The sequence below is a fragment of the Anser anser genome (genome assembly GCF_964211835.1).
Source record: "Anser anser genome assembly, chromosome: 1".
Lineage (NCBI taxonomy): Eukaryota > Metazoa > Chordata > Aves > Anseriformes > Anatidae > Anser > Anser anser.
Window position 1 is genome coordinate 70,466,083 of NC_139720.1, and position 15,512 is coordinate 70,481,594.

A 15,512-nucleotide genomic window follows, 5' to 3' on the forward strand; every position below is an offset into this window, starting at 1 on the left:
TTACTGGTTTTCCTGGTCATTTTCCACCAGCTGTTATACTTCCGGTGCTCTGGGCTTCTCTGCTTTTCCACAGATCTCTCCCCCCAGTGTGCTCTCCCCCTTAGCTCTGTAAGATTCCACATCTAAAATAAACAGAGAAACTACTGCTTTCTTTGAGCATTATCAGTGGCAGCTGTATAACAGTTTCAATGAAATGCTGCTTCCTGGATCATCAGCCTGACTAGTGGACTTTTTTTTTTCATTTCCTTAAAAAGAAGAAAAAGAAAAGAAAGCCAGAAAAGATGCAACGTTTAAAAGACCTGCAAAGTGGGAAACCTGTATGGTTGAAAGTGAGAACTCTTCAATTCTCAGTGAAAGATGACTGTCAAGAAATGGTACCACATTAAGTTATAAAAGGTGAATTTCTTGATAGGCTGAATAGTTTTGATAGACCTTAATTGAATTAAACTACAGAAAATGCAACTTTGTTTTTAAGTGCAATAATACATGCTAGAATGAGACTTACATAAAAATTATTTCCAGGTATTTCATAGCTTCAAGTTTTCAGCATCTGACTTTCCCACATATTCTTGGGAATTTCATAGTTAAGGAAGATATGTCTATCTACTTTCAGAACTGCCAAAGGTGCAAGAAAGTTGACTGTATTTATCACAGCACATACTGTAACAATAAATTCAACCTCATGATACAGGCTTTTACTTCAAGTATTACTTCAAGTACATCAAGTACAAGAAAGGTTTCCAGTAGACTAGACCCTACAATGACTGGACTTTAACACTATTCATTGCATGCTTTCTAGACAACTTTACGCAAAACCTAATACACAAACCCTTGTGATTTTTACCAAGTTTTCCTCTACTTTATTCTTTCCTAACCCAAGAAAATACAAACCAGTTTGCAGCATGCGACATTACTGTAAACTAGAGAAGTATTTGTGTATTTAATTTTGATTTAGGCACTGGGAAATTAAGAGATCTGGTCAAAGATGCAGAGATGTATTTCAGGAGATGGCTGGAAATCAAGTGGGAGAATATGGAGTGGGGAAAATCTGCTGCTGTTAGTTTTATTCTTCCGTAGGATCCATTCAGTGCCCAGTAATTCAGGTTGGAATGAGGATGTACCTGTTTTGGGATGTATTCCCTTTGATATGTTAGGAACACTGTAAAGCAAGAAAAATCTGCAAAATGCATGCAAAAAATTCTTGGTTGTTGTCCCAGCTACAAGTAAATCCTCTTTCTTAGCTGCTCAGAGAAAACAGAGAAACTGAAAACAGCTGCTGGAGTGGTCAAAGACGGAGGGATTGTTGGGTGACATCCTGACAGCATTTAAGATCAGGCTGTATTCTGCACGCAACAGAAAAAAGCTGGGGAATGAAGTGCACGAAGAACTCAAAATATGGTTCTGTGTCTCTATTCCCAAATTTCAGCTAAAAATGGGTCCACAGAAGATATCTGAAATCAAAAAAGATAAAAATTTCTCTAAACTGGCTGTAGAATCAGCTCCATGCTAATTCAGAAATAGCAACCCATCACATCTCAGAATTTAAGAAGTGTTTTTAGTTTTTATTAGTGATATTAATAAAGGAAGGAGCTCATTGTTTCTTCCCGTAGCTCTCCCAAATGCCCAGTGTTTGTTTCCCTCCCCCCCGCCCCCCCACAGAATTACAGAATCATCTAGCTTGGAAGAGACCTCCAAGATCACCTATTCCAGCCTCTGTCCTAACACTAACAAGTCCTCCACTAAACCATATCACTAAGCTCTACATCTAAACATTGTTTAAAGACCTCCAGGGGTGGTGACTCAACCACTTCCCTGGGCAGCCCATTCCAATGCCTAAAATTTAATTAGAATTATGTTTTTTAATTTTCCATTTTATATGATTGAAGGAGGCCATCTTGAGCCATATGGGTTTTGATTTCCTTACAGCTTCTATAAGAGGAAGGAACTTGCCCTATTAAGAATAATTTTAACTTATGTTTTCCAGTTACTGTGAATCCAGGCTTCCTGTTATCCATTCACAGTCCAGTCAGTAGACAGAGAGAGGATCTGCGAATGTACAGCAGTAGTGAATGATACTGCAGAAAACAAAGATTTCTGGAGAGACACTGACGTTGACAACCTATGGGGAGGATGTGGTACAAAAGAGGGATCCTTTGAACAAAAAAGGGGCTGGAGTTCAAGAAATACATTTTTAAAGAGGAATTCCAGCGTAACCTGGAGAAGGAACAAATCTGAGTGAGAAACAGAAGGCAAGGAAGAGTTAAAACGGCACAGTTTAACATACCAGCTGTGTACTTTGGGAAGCTGTGAATAGAGAGAATAGAAAGCTGCAAGGTGAGAGAAGAGAAAAAGAGGGTGAATGTGAGTGCAGCAAGAGGTTTCTGGGGGCTAAATAAAGCTCTGCAACTAAGGGAGAGTAAAGCCAAGTCACTGGCCTCTGAGGAGTCTTTAGAAAAGTAGCATTTTTCTATGCACTTGAAATGCTGATTTTTTTCTAATTAGACCAGTTTTTCAACGACTAGTTAAAGAGCCTACCCTACAAAGTTAATATGCATCATTAAGCTTGTAGGCTCTTATCATTTTGGATCTCTTTGGAGGGTAGAAAATAGAAGCAGGATGATACTGTGGCTCATGATATTCCAATATTAGTTACAACAACTCTGTAGCTGTAGAGGCTGAAACTTGTGTGCCCTACTTCTAACTCTGAAGCTGAAATAGCCCAAATTACCAGTACAGCTGGACAGGCTATGTACTTGTTTCTTTGTTCTTTTCCTAAAGCCACACTTAGTTTAGAAAGATAACAGAGATTGGCATTCAGTTTCAACGTACACTGAGTAATTACAACCCAAGACAATTTCCTCATCTGTCCTTCTGACTAAGATGCCACAGTTGGCGAGCATTACACACACTTAAACACAGGCATCTAAAATAACATTGCATCTGCAGCTCTTTCTCCTCCAGCAGGCTGTTGGTACTCCCAGATATTTGGTATACAGATTTCAATCTTAGCTATGGCAGAAGAAAAAGATGTAGATATTTAAAAAAACAACACTAAGGAGCAGTAACAGAGATATTTCTTTCAGACCACTTGTGGCATCAGACATGTTTGGCTGCAGGCAGACCCACTTCTTCAGTGGGGAACAAAAACTTAGCTGAGCATCCAGAAGAGGAGCCCACTCCACCACACAACATTAAACATTGATACTACATTAAGGCTAGGAAGGGGAAGAGAGCAGAGGATAACGAATGCATTCTGCACGGTGGAGAAATGCATGACAGAAAATACAAGTGGTTCAGCTGCATTTTCCTGGAAACACGGGAAGGCTCAAAAGCCTGGTGTCACTGCATGGAGGAGCTGATCCCAAACTCTCCCACATGGTATATCCTCCATCCAGAACTGAGACCTGGGCAGGCCTAGGAATGCCCCCAACCATTCAGAAGTTCTTATATTTAAGATTAAGAATGTGTTGGACAACCACCTGATAGATCCTGGGAATAGCTTCAAACTACCTTCACATGTGCACTGAAGGTAGGACTGGAGACATAAGGCTTTTTTTGTTACCTCATATATTATTAAAAATGTTGGTTTTAAATTTTTGGTAGTATTAAGAGAACAGTTCTTAATGACCAGATTCATTTAAGGCTTTATATAGGAAGGATTAGTTAGGGAGCTCCTTGAAAAATCTGATACAATGTAAATACTAAATTTTTAAGCAAAATTATTTGGACCTTGTTCCACTATTCTCAAGCTTAGCAACTACCCTATAAGCTTGCAGAAACAGAAGAGCTATAATGTTTTATTCCATTTCTTAAGATATCTAAGAAACTCCTACACAGGACAGGTATTTAGCAAACACTTTTGACACACAGCAATACATGCAACAGATTTTGTGTTCTGGACTTTCCATGCACACCAGAAAAGGTTACTCTCACTCATGGATGTCAGTAGGACGCAGGAGGTGAGATATGATAGCTGGAATTCATGACAAATGTTCGTTCTATGTCAACACATTTAAGCCAGCCAGGTATCATTTTACTACAGTGAAGGAAAGGACCAGTACTCTCAGAGATAGATAGCATATGACTGCTTTTGAAGAAACACTTTAAATATTGAAAAGCTTAAGAAAGTGATCTCTTAAGAAAATGATTTACTTCTTAATGGTATAATATTTACCACTTCATCTGAATATGTATTCTCAACCTCTCCTTAAATTCCTCTGATCCAGCTATCTGAATGAAGTATATTTATGACACTTTTGCTGCAAAATCAAATACTCATTACCTCACCAATACAATGCTCTTGGTGGTCTAGAAAGGGACAAAAATAGGATAAGATCATGAGAGGCCTGCCATTCTTACTTATTTCATAATTAGGCGCTTACTATATTTCCATGTTGATTAAATTAGAACAACAGTAATGGAACTTTAGTTCCTATCCTCAAAACCATTGATTCCTCTGACATGAAAGTTAAAGTCATTAAGTAGGGTGATCCAGTCATTATCTATTCAAAGAGGCCTTCTGAATTTGTGCAAAGGAACATCTCTTCATGCAAGGCAGCTTTCCAGATGTGTTTGTCTGGCTACCCTAACATTTACGTTTTCATCCCCCACCTGCCAAAGCTGCATATGACCACGAAGTTAATGAGAAAAAAATAGTCTTGCCTTGAGGGTGCACATGGACAATAGTCAACTGTAACTGCAAATATTAGTAATACTTTCTCCCAGCCCCTTTCTGAGGCTAACAGAGTGGCAGTGATACAAACATTGCAGCTCCAGAGTCAATAGTGAATGGACTACTACTTTCAACAGAAGACCAGAATCCAACAGAATTTGCACCGTACCTCACAGCAATGTGACGTTTTTCACCACCGTGAACTCCTCTCCAGTCTTTTGGAAGTGCCTAGAAAAACAAAAGGTGTGGATTTCTGTGCTTTCAGTTGCAACAGTCACCTAACTGGGAGGCAATTCAAAATCTTTGTTGCCCAAGACATTTCACAGGGCATTTGAAGGTATTACTTCCTTCTCTTTGCTAAGGCCCTCCTTAATCCACTGTGAAGGGGAATTAACTGCACTTTCAGCAGAAGCCCTTTCTAGCTGAAGTCATTTTCTGTCACACTGTTTCTTTGCCTCATCTCACACAGAACACATTCATTTTGCTAAGCATCAGCTGCACTCTTCAGAAATTTGCTGTCACCCAAACAGGCCGAATTGCTACAGTTCTCCACAGTGAACCAGCTACTGTCCCTCACATTGTGAGAGAGAGAAAGAGTCCTGTGGAACTGTCTGTGAGCATCCTGATTTAAACAACACTGGCAAGTTTTTAAATTATTCATATAAATAGAAATGTGACCATTTCATCTTTTCATCTGTCCCCTTTCTGCTGGCAACTCTGCTTCCTCCTATATCATACTTAAAATCTTCCTCCTACTTTCCCAGCTATTACACTTTGTCTGCCACAGCTCAAAATGCAGCGGGGTGTGAAGCAGAAGTAGCAGGAAGCACTCAGGAACCCTGAGTGATTGCAGAGCCCAGCCCACCAGGCAGCAAGGAGGGCATGAAATCCAGCACCAAACAAGGAATATTCTAAAGTATTTCTAGAATATAGACAGAGGAATGGAGAAGACTGATGAAAGCTGACCTTGCCTTTTCAACTGAATCAGCAGATAGACAGGGAAGAGGGACATGTTTGTTTTCTAAACAGTAGAATACAACCAGCACGTATCATTCCATATCCGCCATCCTTGACAGCATTCCTGCACACAATGCTCTTCTGTTATGCACAAAAACAAACAAATCATTTGCTGTTCTTTTTAATCAAAAACAAAATACCAGTGCAAGAAAACAAACCACCCCACCAAAACAATCTCCCCCCCCGCCCCAAAAGATAGTCTCCAAAGGCTATCCATTTTCTTGTCCTATAACATCAGTACTCACTGAAGCTAAACAGCTGGCTTTTTTTTTAGAGCTGTGTTTACCAAACCATATTATAACACCAGAACCAGCAGCCAAGATAAGGAAAAAGGCTATATCCTGCTGTAATAGGCACAGAGCACACCTGCACCTTGCAGCTGAGGACTGTGGTGATGCCCAATCTAGCTGTGACTCAGCTGCCTCCAGAACTGGGAGTGATAAAACCAGCTCCAGGCAGCTCTGCATGTCACCTCATTAATTTTCTCCTGTAACCCATGTGCAGTGCTGCCAGCTGACAATCTGAATGTAATTTTGACAATGTAAGCTCATAACATCCCACAGCACTACCGACCAATCCAGACACAAGTACCAGCCCAATGACTGCTCCTTGCACTGCCTTCCATCATGCAGCAGAAATGTACTTCTAGCTGCTTTGTTTTTTCCTCTTGATCTTGCAGTCATCTCCACATGAGGGACAGAATACATCTCAGGCAGCAAGTGCCACCACAATAACAAGACTTAAAAAAAAAATCAATCTTCTGCTTTGCCTGAAGTCAAGCACAGCAGGGAAGATTCCGGTGGATTTGGAAGCATGCACCATCATTTTGGATGTGCGAAAAATACCATGGAAGGAAGACAAGCAGATGCTATTTGAGAGAACAAGTGTGAATACGTGCATCTTTAGGGGCTGCAAAAGACTGAGCTGATGTCAGCACCTGACTATTCTGACTATTTTACATTCAGGGAAATGGTTCTTTGCAACAGAGAATTTCTCATACTGACAAGGAAAGCTCTGCAGACCCTTTATTTTTCATTTTTATTTTATTAAAGCCATACACAAAACTATACTACCCTGTGAAGGTATTAATACTGACTCCATGGCTCTGCCATCTGCAGGGACTACTTGTCGAATATCAGCATGCCCTGTTCAGCAGCCATATCAAAGTTTCATAAAGATAGTTTAAAAAAGTGCATACACAAAGATTCAGATTCTACTAAAAGTCTGCTATGTAAATTAGTAAGTAGGGTGTTTCTTCCTCCCTCTTCTCATTGTTGGGAGATATTTTGCCATCAATTCAAAGAGTTCAAATAATGAAGCTTCATTTAGTTTAGCTTTAGTTTTATTTAAATCTGGGAAGTGTTCTGATGAGTTAAAGTATGTAATTACACGGGTAAATTCTGCCCACTAAGAAAGAAGTCTTTCCATATGGTTACTGGTGTTTGCAGTAGCAATGGCACAGGAACTAAAGACACTCAAAAGGAAAACAAATGTAGATCAGCCAAGAAGAGAGTAGTTGGGAGAACGGATTCAAATAAGAGAACATTAATATTAGAAGGGATTTCAAACAACCTAGCCAATGCTCCTACATTGTTTTTGTTTAGAGGATGCTGGAAAACCTACCCACTGCCATTTTCACATTTATTTTTAAAATAAAATTACTGGAATTTTGGTGATTTTCTCATAACCAAATGAAAGGTAGAAATTGTTTCATTTATGGAATATATATCTAAGGAGAGCTTTCCCATCTGAAAGGCTGCACTCTTCTTAGCAGCAGTGGGAATGGTGTCATTGTATTAAGACTAAGATAACGTATATTTGCAATGATATTGAGGTCAGTGACAGCTCATCACTACAGGTCAGCTGTCTTAGTGAGGGCTCTCCCTAACTTTATTCATTTGCAGACAAGTATACCTGCTGGTGAGAAACCTAAATGGATATGAAGTTGATTCTGATTATAGAAATCAGTTTTTCAACCACTGCACATTAATACTTAACAAAACTGAACTATAAGTTTTCCCTAAACCCTAAATTTGCTCTCAGGAACCAGTGCCCTTCTGAAAAATACAGCAGTAGCAATTCCAAAGCAAAAGGGTGTGAAAGATGAAGATATAATGAAGTTTGGCAAGAAAAAGGGTCTAGGAGCAGGAAGATGACTATGAAGCACACCATAATAAATCGTTCAGGGAGCGAGCCATATGGTCCAATACTCTATTTGCAGACAAACAGGTTTCCAGCCCTGAGGTTAAGGCTGTGTTTCAAAAGCAGCTAGCTAGCTATACAGGAAGTTTTCCCAAGCTGAGGAGAATTTCCCCTGGGCTGACCCAAGGGCCCCAAGAAATAGATTGAAGGATAAAATTGGGGCTGCTTATTATCTGCTGGGCTGAATCCAGTCTCCAAGCCTGATGTAATGCAAGACCTTCATGATGCATTTACTAGAGCAGCTATGGCACTGACATAGTGTGGAAGGAACACAGACCAACTTGTGATGCTCCCACAGATCCGCCTGTCAAGCAGGAGTTAAGAAGCAAATCAGAATATAGAACAGATTTCAGAGAGTTATAGTTTTGCTTGCAAAGCCAATTAAAACAAGGATCTAAGGTGTTAGATTCATAGAATCATTTAGGTTGGAGAAGACCTCCAAGTTCATCAACATAGCGCTTCCAAAAGTCCACCACTAAACTATGTCTTTTACATATCTTCATCAATGGTGACTCAACCACTTCCCCAGACAGCCTGTCCCAATGCTTCACAACACTTTCAGCAAATAAATTTTTCCTAATATTCAAAATCAACCTCCACTGGCACAACTTGAGGCTATTTCCTCTTATCCTATCACTTGTTGCTTGGAAAAAGAGACCAACCCCCACCCTGCTACAACCTCCTTTGATGTAGTTGGAGAGAGCGACAAAGTCTCCCCTGAGCCTCCTTTTATCCAAGATAAATAACCCCAGCTCTGTCAGTCACTCCTCATAAGACTTGTTCTCTAGACCCTTCACCAGCTTCATTGCCATTCTCTGGACATACTCCAGCACCTCAATGTCCTTCTTGTAGTGAGGGGCCCCAAACTGAGCAAAGTATTTGAGTTGCAGCCTCATCAGAGCCAAGTATGGAGGGACAATCACTTCCGTAGTCCTCCTGACCATGCTTTTTCTGATACAAGCCAGGATGCTGTTGGCCTTCTTGGCCACCCGAGCACACTGCTGGCTCTTATTCAGCCAGCTATTGACCAATACCCCCAGGCCACTTTCTGATGGGCAGCTTTCCAACCACTCATCTCCCAGCCTGTAGCACTGCTTGGGGTTGTTGTGCCCCAGGTGCAGGACCCAGCACTTAGCCTTGTTGAACTTCATACAGTTGCCCTCAGCCCATCAGTCCAGTCTATCCAGATCCCTTTGTACAGACTTCTTACCCTCAAGCAGATCAACACTCCCACCTAAATTGGTGTCATCTGCAAACTTTGAGGGTTCACTCGATCCCTTCATCCAGATCATTGATAAAGATATTAAAGAACCAGACCCAGTACTGAGTCCTGGGGGACACCATATTCAACGCAACTGTTTGGGCCCAGCCACCAAGCTAGTTTTTCCCCCCAAAGTATACACCTGTCCATGCCATGAGCAGCCTTTTTTTCTCCAAGGGAATGCTGTAGGAAACAGTGTCAAAAGCCTCACTAAAGTCTAGGTAGATATCCACAGCCGTTCCCTCATCCACTAAATGAGTCAGAGAGAGATCAGGTTACTCAAGCAGGACCTGCCTTTCACAAACCCATGCAGCAGTCACTGTAAAAGAAAGAGTCCACAAAGTCTTAATTACATACCATAGATTAAATACTCTGGAGTGATGAAAAGACTCAAAGGCTAGGAAGAAGGAAGATTTTACTAAGCACACGATCCCAGAATACTGCATTGGAAGAGGTCCCTGTTGGACTACTATAGACAAATTGATATGGTGGATGACGGTCTGCAACATGGAGCTACATTCACAGCCTTCAGACTCTTTACCCCAATTTAGCCTCCTGATGTGCTCAAAATACACTTAATTGTGGGAAACAGGCTGCTCATGCAGTTAACATACCATAAACACACAACACTAAGTGTCAGATGTGTTGCAGAGAACAAAATATATACACACTTTGAAATAGCATCATTTGACCTGAGCTCAGGCATCTTAAATGTAGGTGTAGACAGATACACCCAATTATTTCTATCCATCTTTTCTTATTAAAGTTACAGGGAAGTGTTATTAGAGGCAACCAAAAACATTTGGCTGAAAGTTTCTCAGTGAAAAATGAAGTTTTGGCAATGTCAACATTTTTGGAGTGGCAATTTCAGTGTTAGTTTCATTAAGTTACTAGGAGGATGACAACATACACAACCTAAACTGTTTATTTTATCCAGAAAAGTTTTATTCCTTATATTCACATTCTAGTGTTTTTTCCCCAGATTTTTCAGAGCTAGCACTGATCCAGAGACTAGCCTGATTTCTTATCCAGAGACTAGTCTGATTTCTTCAGATAGTAAACACCAAACAATCCTTATTCAATGACTGCACCTTCACCTGTGTAAATTACCAGCCCAGAGATCAGCCATTTTCTTTCACATTAAAACAAAAGGTAGTAAACACCCTGCTTAACAGTTGCTTAGGAAAAAAAAAGAACAAGAGGGCTTGAAGGAGCAGCTCCTTTTCACTTTGTCCCGCTCCCACAAACACTGGCAGGAGCAGAAGTGGGGGTGCTAGAGTGGAAACATATCCAACCTGTGCCACAGCCATCAACATGAGAAGCATGGACACAACATGGTGCTCAGCCCTACTGGTTTCAGATCCACACTGCTTATTTTTCTTCCTTGCCTGCAGAAACTTGTGCTCTGTCACATAGGTTATATCATGCTAAACATGAAATCAAGTTACATATTACAATATGTTCTCTCCTCCTTTCCACATAGGTATGAAAATCAAAACATGGGAGAACTGCTTGGGCTATAGCTTCTCCCAGTTCATCTGCATAGGAACACAGACTCTTCATTTATCTCCAGGCTTATGTTATCTGTTAGTGAAAGTATCTTAGTGGAGCAAGGTCAAGGACATCTAACAGACAAGCTATAATAAACTGCAATCTTTAAAAAATGCTGTTATGAGAAGAGACTTTTCCCTTGCTGTATCTCCTGTACTAACAGGACTTTCATTTGGCTAATATGAAATTTACAAACTGTATGCTATTTCTTATGTTATTTTACCTTCTTGGAATAATAGGCATATATGTACCTTCTACTCTAGTGTAAGGCTGTAGACACTCCAAAGACCCACCAATTTTATTTTAATAACAATAAAAATTTAAAAGAGTAAAGCTCTGTTAATCATGACTTCTAGAATGTTATTCTTAAATATTATTAACATTGCATCAGTGCTCTCTCTTGTTGCACAGGTGGCTGTGGCTACTTTTCAGCTCCTGTACATCTGGCTGCATGCTTTTGTCAGTCTGATGTGAAAGCCATGATGGCACAACTCACCTGAACCCTCCTTGCCTATTATGTCTGTACTCACCATCCAGAAGACAAAATCTTTCCTTCTTAACATTTCTTACTGTACTGATAATCTACGAAATGACTGACATATAAAGGGAGCACTGACCACACACACATACCATTTTAGGGTTCTCCAATCGCTTTCTAGTATTTACATAGTGACTGAATTGCCATCATAGCACCTCACTTTGCTAGCATCGTTGTTACACCCCCACCCAACAACCTCTCTCTCCAAAAACATGCCATGAGAGATTAGACGTTGTATGAGAACTGTCGCTCAGACTACATGGTCTCCATTAGTCAAGAGAGCCTCATGAGGATGCTCCCAGTATGCAGACTCCCAGCCAAGTGAACCTCTGCAGACCTTGTGCAAACCTGTTTTCAGGAGTGCACTGCAGCGATGCAGGGAAACCCAGTACATAACCATGTGAGAGGCTCCAGCTGGTCTTGGCCATTTTTGTCAGGCTTTACTAAACAAGGCAGTAGTCTCAAAGCCTTCAACAAAGAAATAGCAGTGATGGCAATCACACCAGGTAGATGGTAAAAGGATACAGGGAAGAGGAGACAAAAAACAACACAGAGGGACAGAAACCTAAGTAATTAAATGCAAAAACAATCAGTTTTCCCAAGTAATAAAGTAATAATCTGATAATAGAAGAATAGGAGTCATCTCTCCACTGGAGCAAGATAAAGCGTCATAGATACCCACACACAGGCACTTGTTTTGGCTTATATGTTGATTCTGATGGCTTAACACACCACAAGAGAAACTCTTTTTCAGCATAGATTCCACTGACAAGATTATTGCAAGATAAAAGTACCTGCTCACAACTATTATATCCAATACCTGGGAAACATCTGCTGAGCAAAGTGTCCAGCTGGCTACAGACCATCAGAATATAGGTCTCCTAGCAATTTTTCCTCACTTGGCACAGGTGTCCACAAGCTGGACACTGTAACAAGAGGGACATTGCCACAGGTGGCTGCTGGAAAAAGAAAATGCTGGAAGCAGATTCCTTAGATTTATTGCTGCACTATGTCATGATGCTGAAACATGGCTCGTGAACAAATACCAGACCAGGTTGAATCGTTCGCAGGGCATGTGGAAATATGGAGCAAGAAAGTGATTGTGGAACTGCCCTGAAAGGTACCAGTAAGGCACAGACACTGCTCCAGAGTTCATATGCAGTATACGTTACTTGTTTGGTCTGCATGTATCTTACAGTATTTGTTACATCCTCAAGCATTTCACAAGTGCCCCAAATTACATTAGGAACTGGGCCTTATGGGTGTGTATTGCTGCACCCACAGGAAGTGGATGGACAGAAATATATTTTTTTTTTCCAGAGATCCCAAGATCAGTGGACTGAATCCATATATCAATGTCACTAATGTTTACAGCACACATTGCAGTGACAATAGCCTTGTCTTGCCAGGCTGCAATGATAAGCAGCTGCTTCCTCACAGATCTAACTAGATCATTTTCTCCCCTCATAGAGGAAGAGGATAACAAACCACTGCATCCCATGCAGGTGGTAGTTGCTGTTACAAGAGCTACCTTGAGGCTGTTACCTCAAGGCACAGCGATTACCTTCATCCGAGTTTGCATGTCTCAGTACTGTAGCATGACCCCATGTCATACACTTGACAAGGAAAGCACTATGCCATGTGTAGCATGATTAGCCTGAAAGATGTAAGCAACCAGAATGATAACTAAGCTGCAAATTAACATTTTGAGGCTTATAAAGGGATGTGATGATAAAGGCTGAAAAGGATAAAAGTAGTAAGTCTGTGTGTAACAAATGGTGGTGCATATGGATGGGCGGAGGATGACAAGATGAAGCGTTTATCGCTTTGTTGTTACTGTTATCTGACATCAGGAGGAAGAAGGTGGAAGAATATATTATATATACCTGACATGCATAGCCTCTCCCACTTTACACACCCTGCAACTTTCATTCTTATTTACTAGTAGATTTGTCAGGTGGGAAAGAAAAATCGTCCACACACAAAGTTTGTATAGAAACATATCTACCAATATCTTAAGAAAAAAGACAAAGAAAACAGCAGAAAGATATGACAACTCAGCACAGTGTTCAGTAAGCATAAATATGCTCTCCCCTCCCATCCTCCCTCCAAGGAAGACCTTTAGTGTGTAGTCTTTACTTGAAGGAAGGAGAAACACATTTAACTCCAACTTCTGTGCTTCCCCCCCCCCCCCAGTGATTTAAGGATCTTCCCTTTTAATAGTTTGGTATTTTGTGCACATCAGTACCTAATGTAGGGAGATAACTATGAACCCAGAAGTGTCGTGTGTGTGATTTAGGACTGATTTCTTATAGGTACACTTACAGGATTGAAAGTATCCCTTCCAGTGGGGAAAGGCACTGACTCCATCTAAGTATACACACAAACAAAAAAAAAAAACCAAGAAGATGGCATTATGGCAGACAGAAAATTAAGAGCTGTGCTTCTTCAGAGAAACTTTTTTTTGCAAATTTTATGCACTTGGTGCAGAAAACTAATGAAGAACTCCTGTTTCCCAACTCACATTGCAAAGTTGCAACCATGCACCCAGAACCCCACCACTTAAGTTCGTATCAACCAAAAACATGACAACAGTTCTTGACAAGAACCACCTGACTGTTTAAAACAGTAGCCAGAATGATGCTTTGACTACTTTGACTACAAAAGTATACATATCTGGTAGGAAATCTGTCCTAATTAGCTTTAACACCTTACAGCAAGAACAATTCTGGCCTATTAGTTTTTGGATGTTTTTTGACACACACTGTGACACAGCATCAAATGCACTTTTACAATAGTTACATGGAAAAAAATCATATTTGTAAGTACTATGTATTTGTAATCTTCTCTTGCTAACAGGAAAATGCATAGAAATAAAAGATGTATTTAATACATGCTACGCAATATAAAGAGCCACAAGCTAGTAATCTACAAGACATAGGCTTCCACTTAGGATGTTGAGGGGGGGAAGCAAGGGAAAAGCTTTCTGAAAATCACTTTTATACAAAATATGGCATTACCTAAAGAAAAAAGTCACAACAGGATTCTTTCAATTTCTCAGATAGTATGAAATGCCTCTACCCCTTAGACCTGGACAGACATAGTTAGGAGTCACATTAACAGTAATTTTAAAGACAGATTTATGCCTTGTTAACAACTTCTAATTAAGCACCCCACACTTCTACTCTATTGTTATCAAAAAAATCTTAAAAGAACATCCAACAAATACCTCCAGCTGTCCCTGTCTGGCTGCTATTTTGGTTTCATCTTTCACAGATTTAGTCTATCTACCATGGATAGGAACTTCTGTAAGTTTAGCTCTCAAGGCTAAGAAAGTAATCTCTTATTTTCACTGTCAGCTGCTGGGCAGATGTGATAGGTTCCAAACTGTTTCCTTCTTACCATCTACAGCACACAGATTTGTTGCATGAACATCCTGAACATTAATGACAAAACTCAATGAACCTAGCGGCCTTTACCCTTTAGAAATAATATACAGAAGTGCATATATTTTAATTTTCACATATTAAAATAAGATTGAGAAACACTGCTTACGCTAATTTGATCAGCTATCTGCCTGACAAAAGAGTGAGCTCATACTCCATGCCATACAAAGTGTCAAGACTGCAAGGCAGGAAGCATAGGATCAAGGACCAATATGAAGACATTACACGTACAGGTGCCTTCTGCTCTTTTCCATATCATTCTAGCTTGGGGGTGACAGGAAACACAAAATAGCCAACAAGTTCTTTAAAGAAAAAAATCCTTGTTCTTATTTGGACTTCCCATGTCTTAAAGGTAAAGAAAAGTTTGATGTTACAATTCAAGGTTACTTTCATATTTGTTTATTTCATATTTGTTTACAGTTTTCTGAGTGTCCTGAACCAGTCAGGATACAGAAGTGAAGTACAGAATGAAAGCACAGTGGGAACAGTTACTATTACCTACTGCTTTCTCTCTGAACTCCCAGTCTCTGATCACCAGCACAAACATAAGCCCTCATGTCTAAGAGGGAAACCAAACCAAGAATTATGGAGACCATAGAAGGTTAAACCCACCAAAACTCCAAAGAGTGTGGGGATGCCCTCCCAGTTTCTCCATTGCTTCAGACAGGACAGAAGTGACAGACACAGCCTTCTTTCTTTCTAGAAAGTAACTCAGATGTTACACTCCACAGCCTGAAAAGGTGGAAGGGTCATTTTGTCTTTCTCCAGTCTGTCCAATATTTGTGTGTTGATGAAAGACACTGGCAAGAACAGCCATGGTTGTAA

The 15,512-nt window shown here is 40.3% G+C and overlaps 1 protein-coding gene across 13 annotated transcripts in view; it reads right to left on the reverse strand.

The window, feature by feature from the left end:
• Positions 1-15,512, reverse strand: part of FAR2 (fatty acyl-CoA reductase 2) — a gene marked incomplete at its 5' end in the record, with an annotated part of 161,986 nt that overhangs the window by 119,763 nt on the left and 26,711 nt on the right. For 3 of the 13 annotated variants that reach the window (XM_083838607.1, XM_083838602.1, XM_083838598.1), the window contains one exon: positions 4,842-4,900. The exons of 5 other annotated variants lie outside the window; for them this stretch is intronic. Coding sequence is in view for 2 of the 8 variants with exons in the window: in XM_083838602.1 (XP_083694728.1) it covers positions 4,842-4,900 (59 nt within the window). Of the gene's footprint in view, positions 1-4; positions 123-4,841; positions 4,901-5,638; positions 5,773-13,566; positions 13,612-15,512 lie in introns of those variants that run through there. 5 more of the 13 variants (XM_083838599.1, XM_083838609.1, XM_083838608.1 and 2 more) reach the window with 5 other exon arrangements.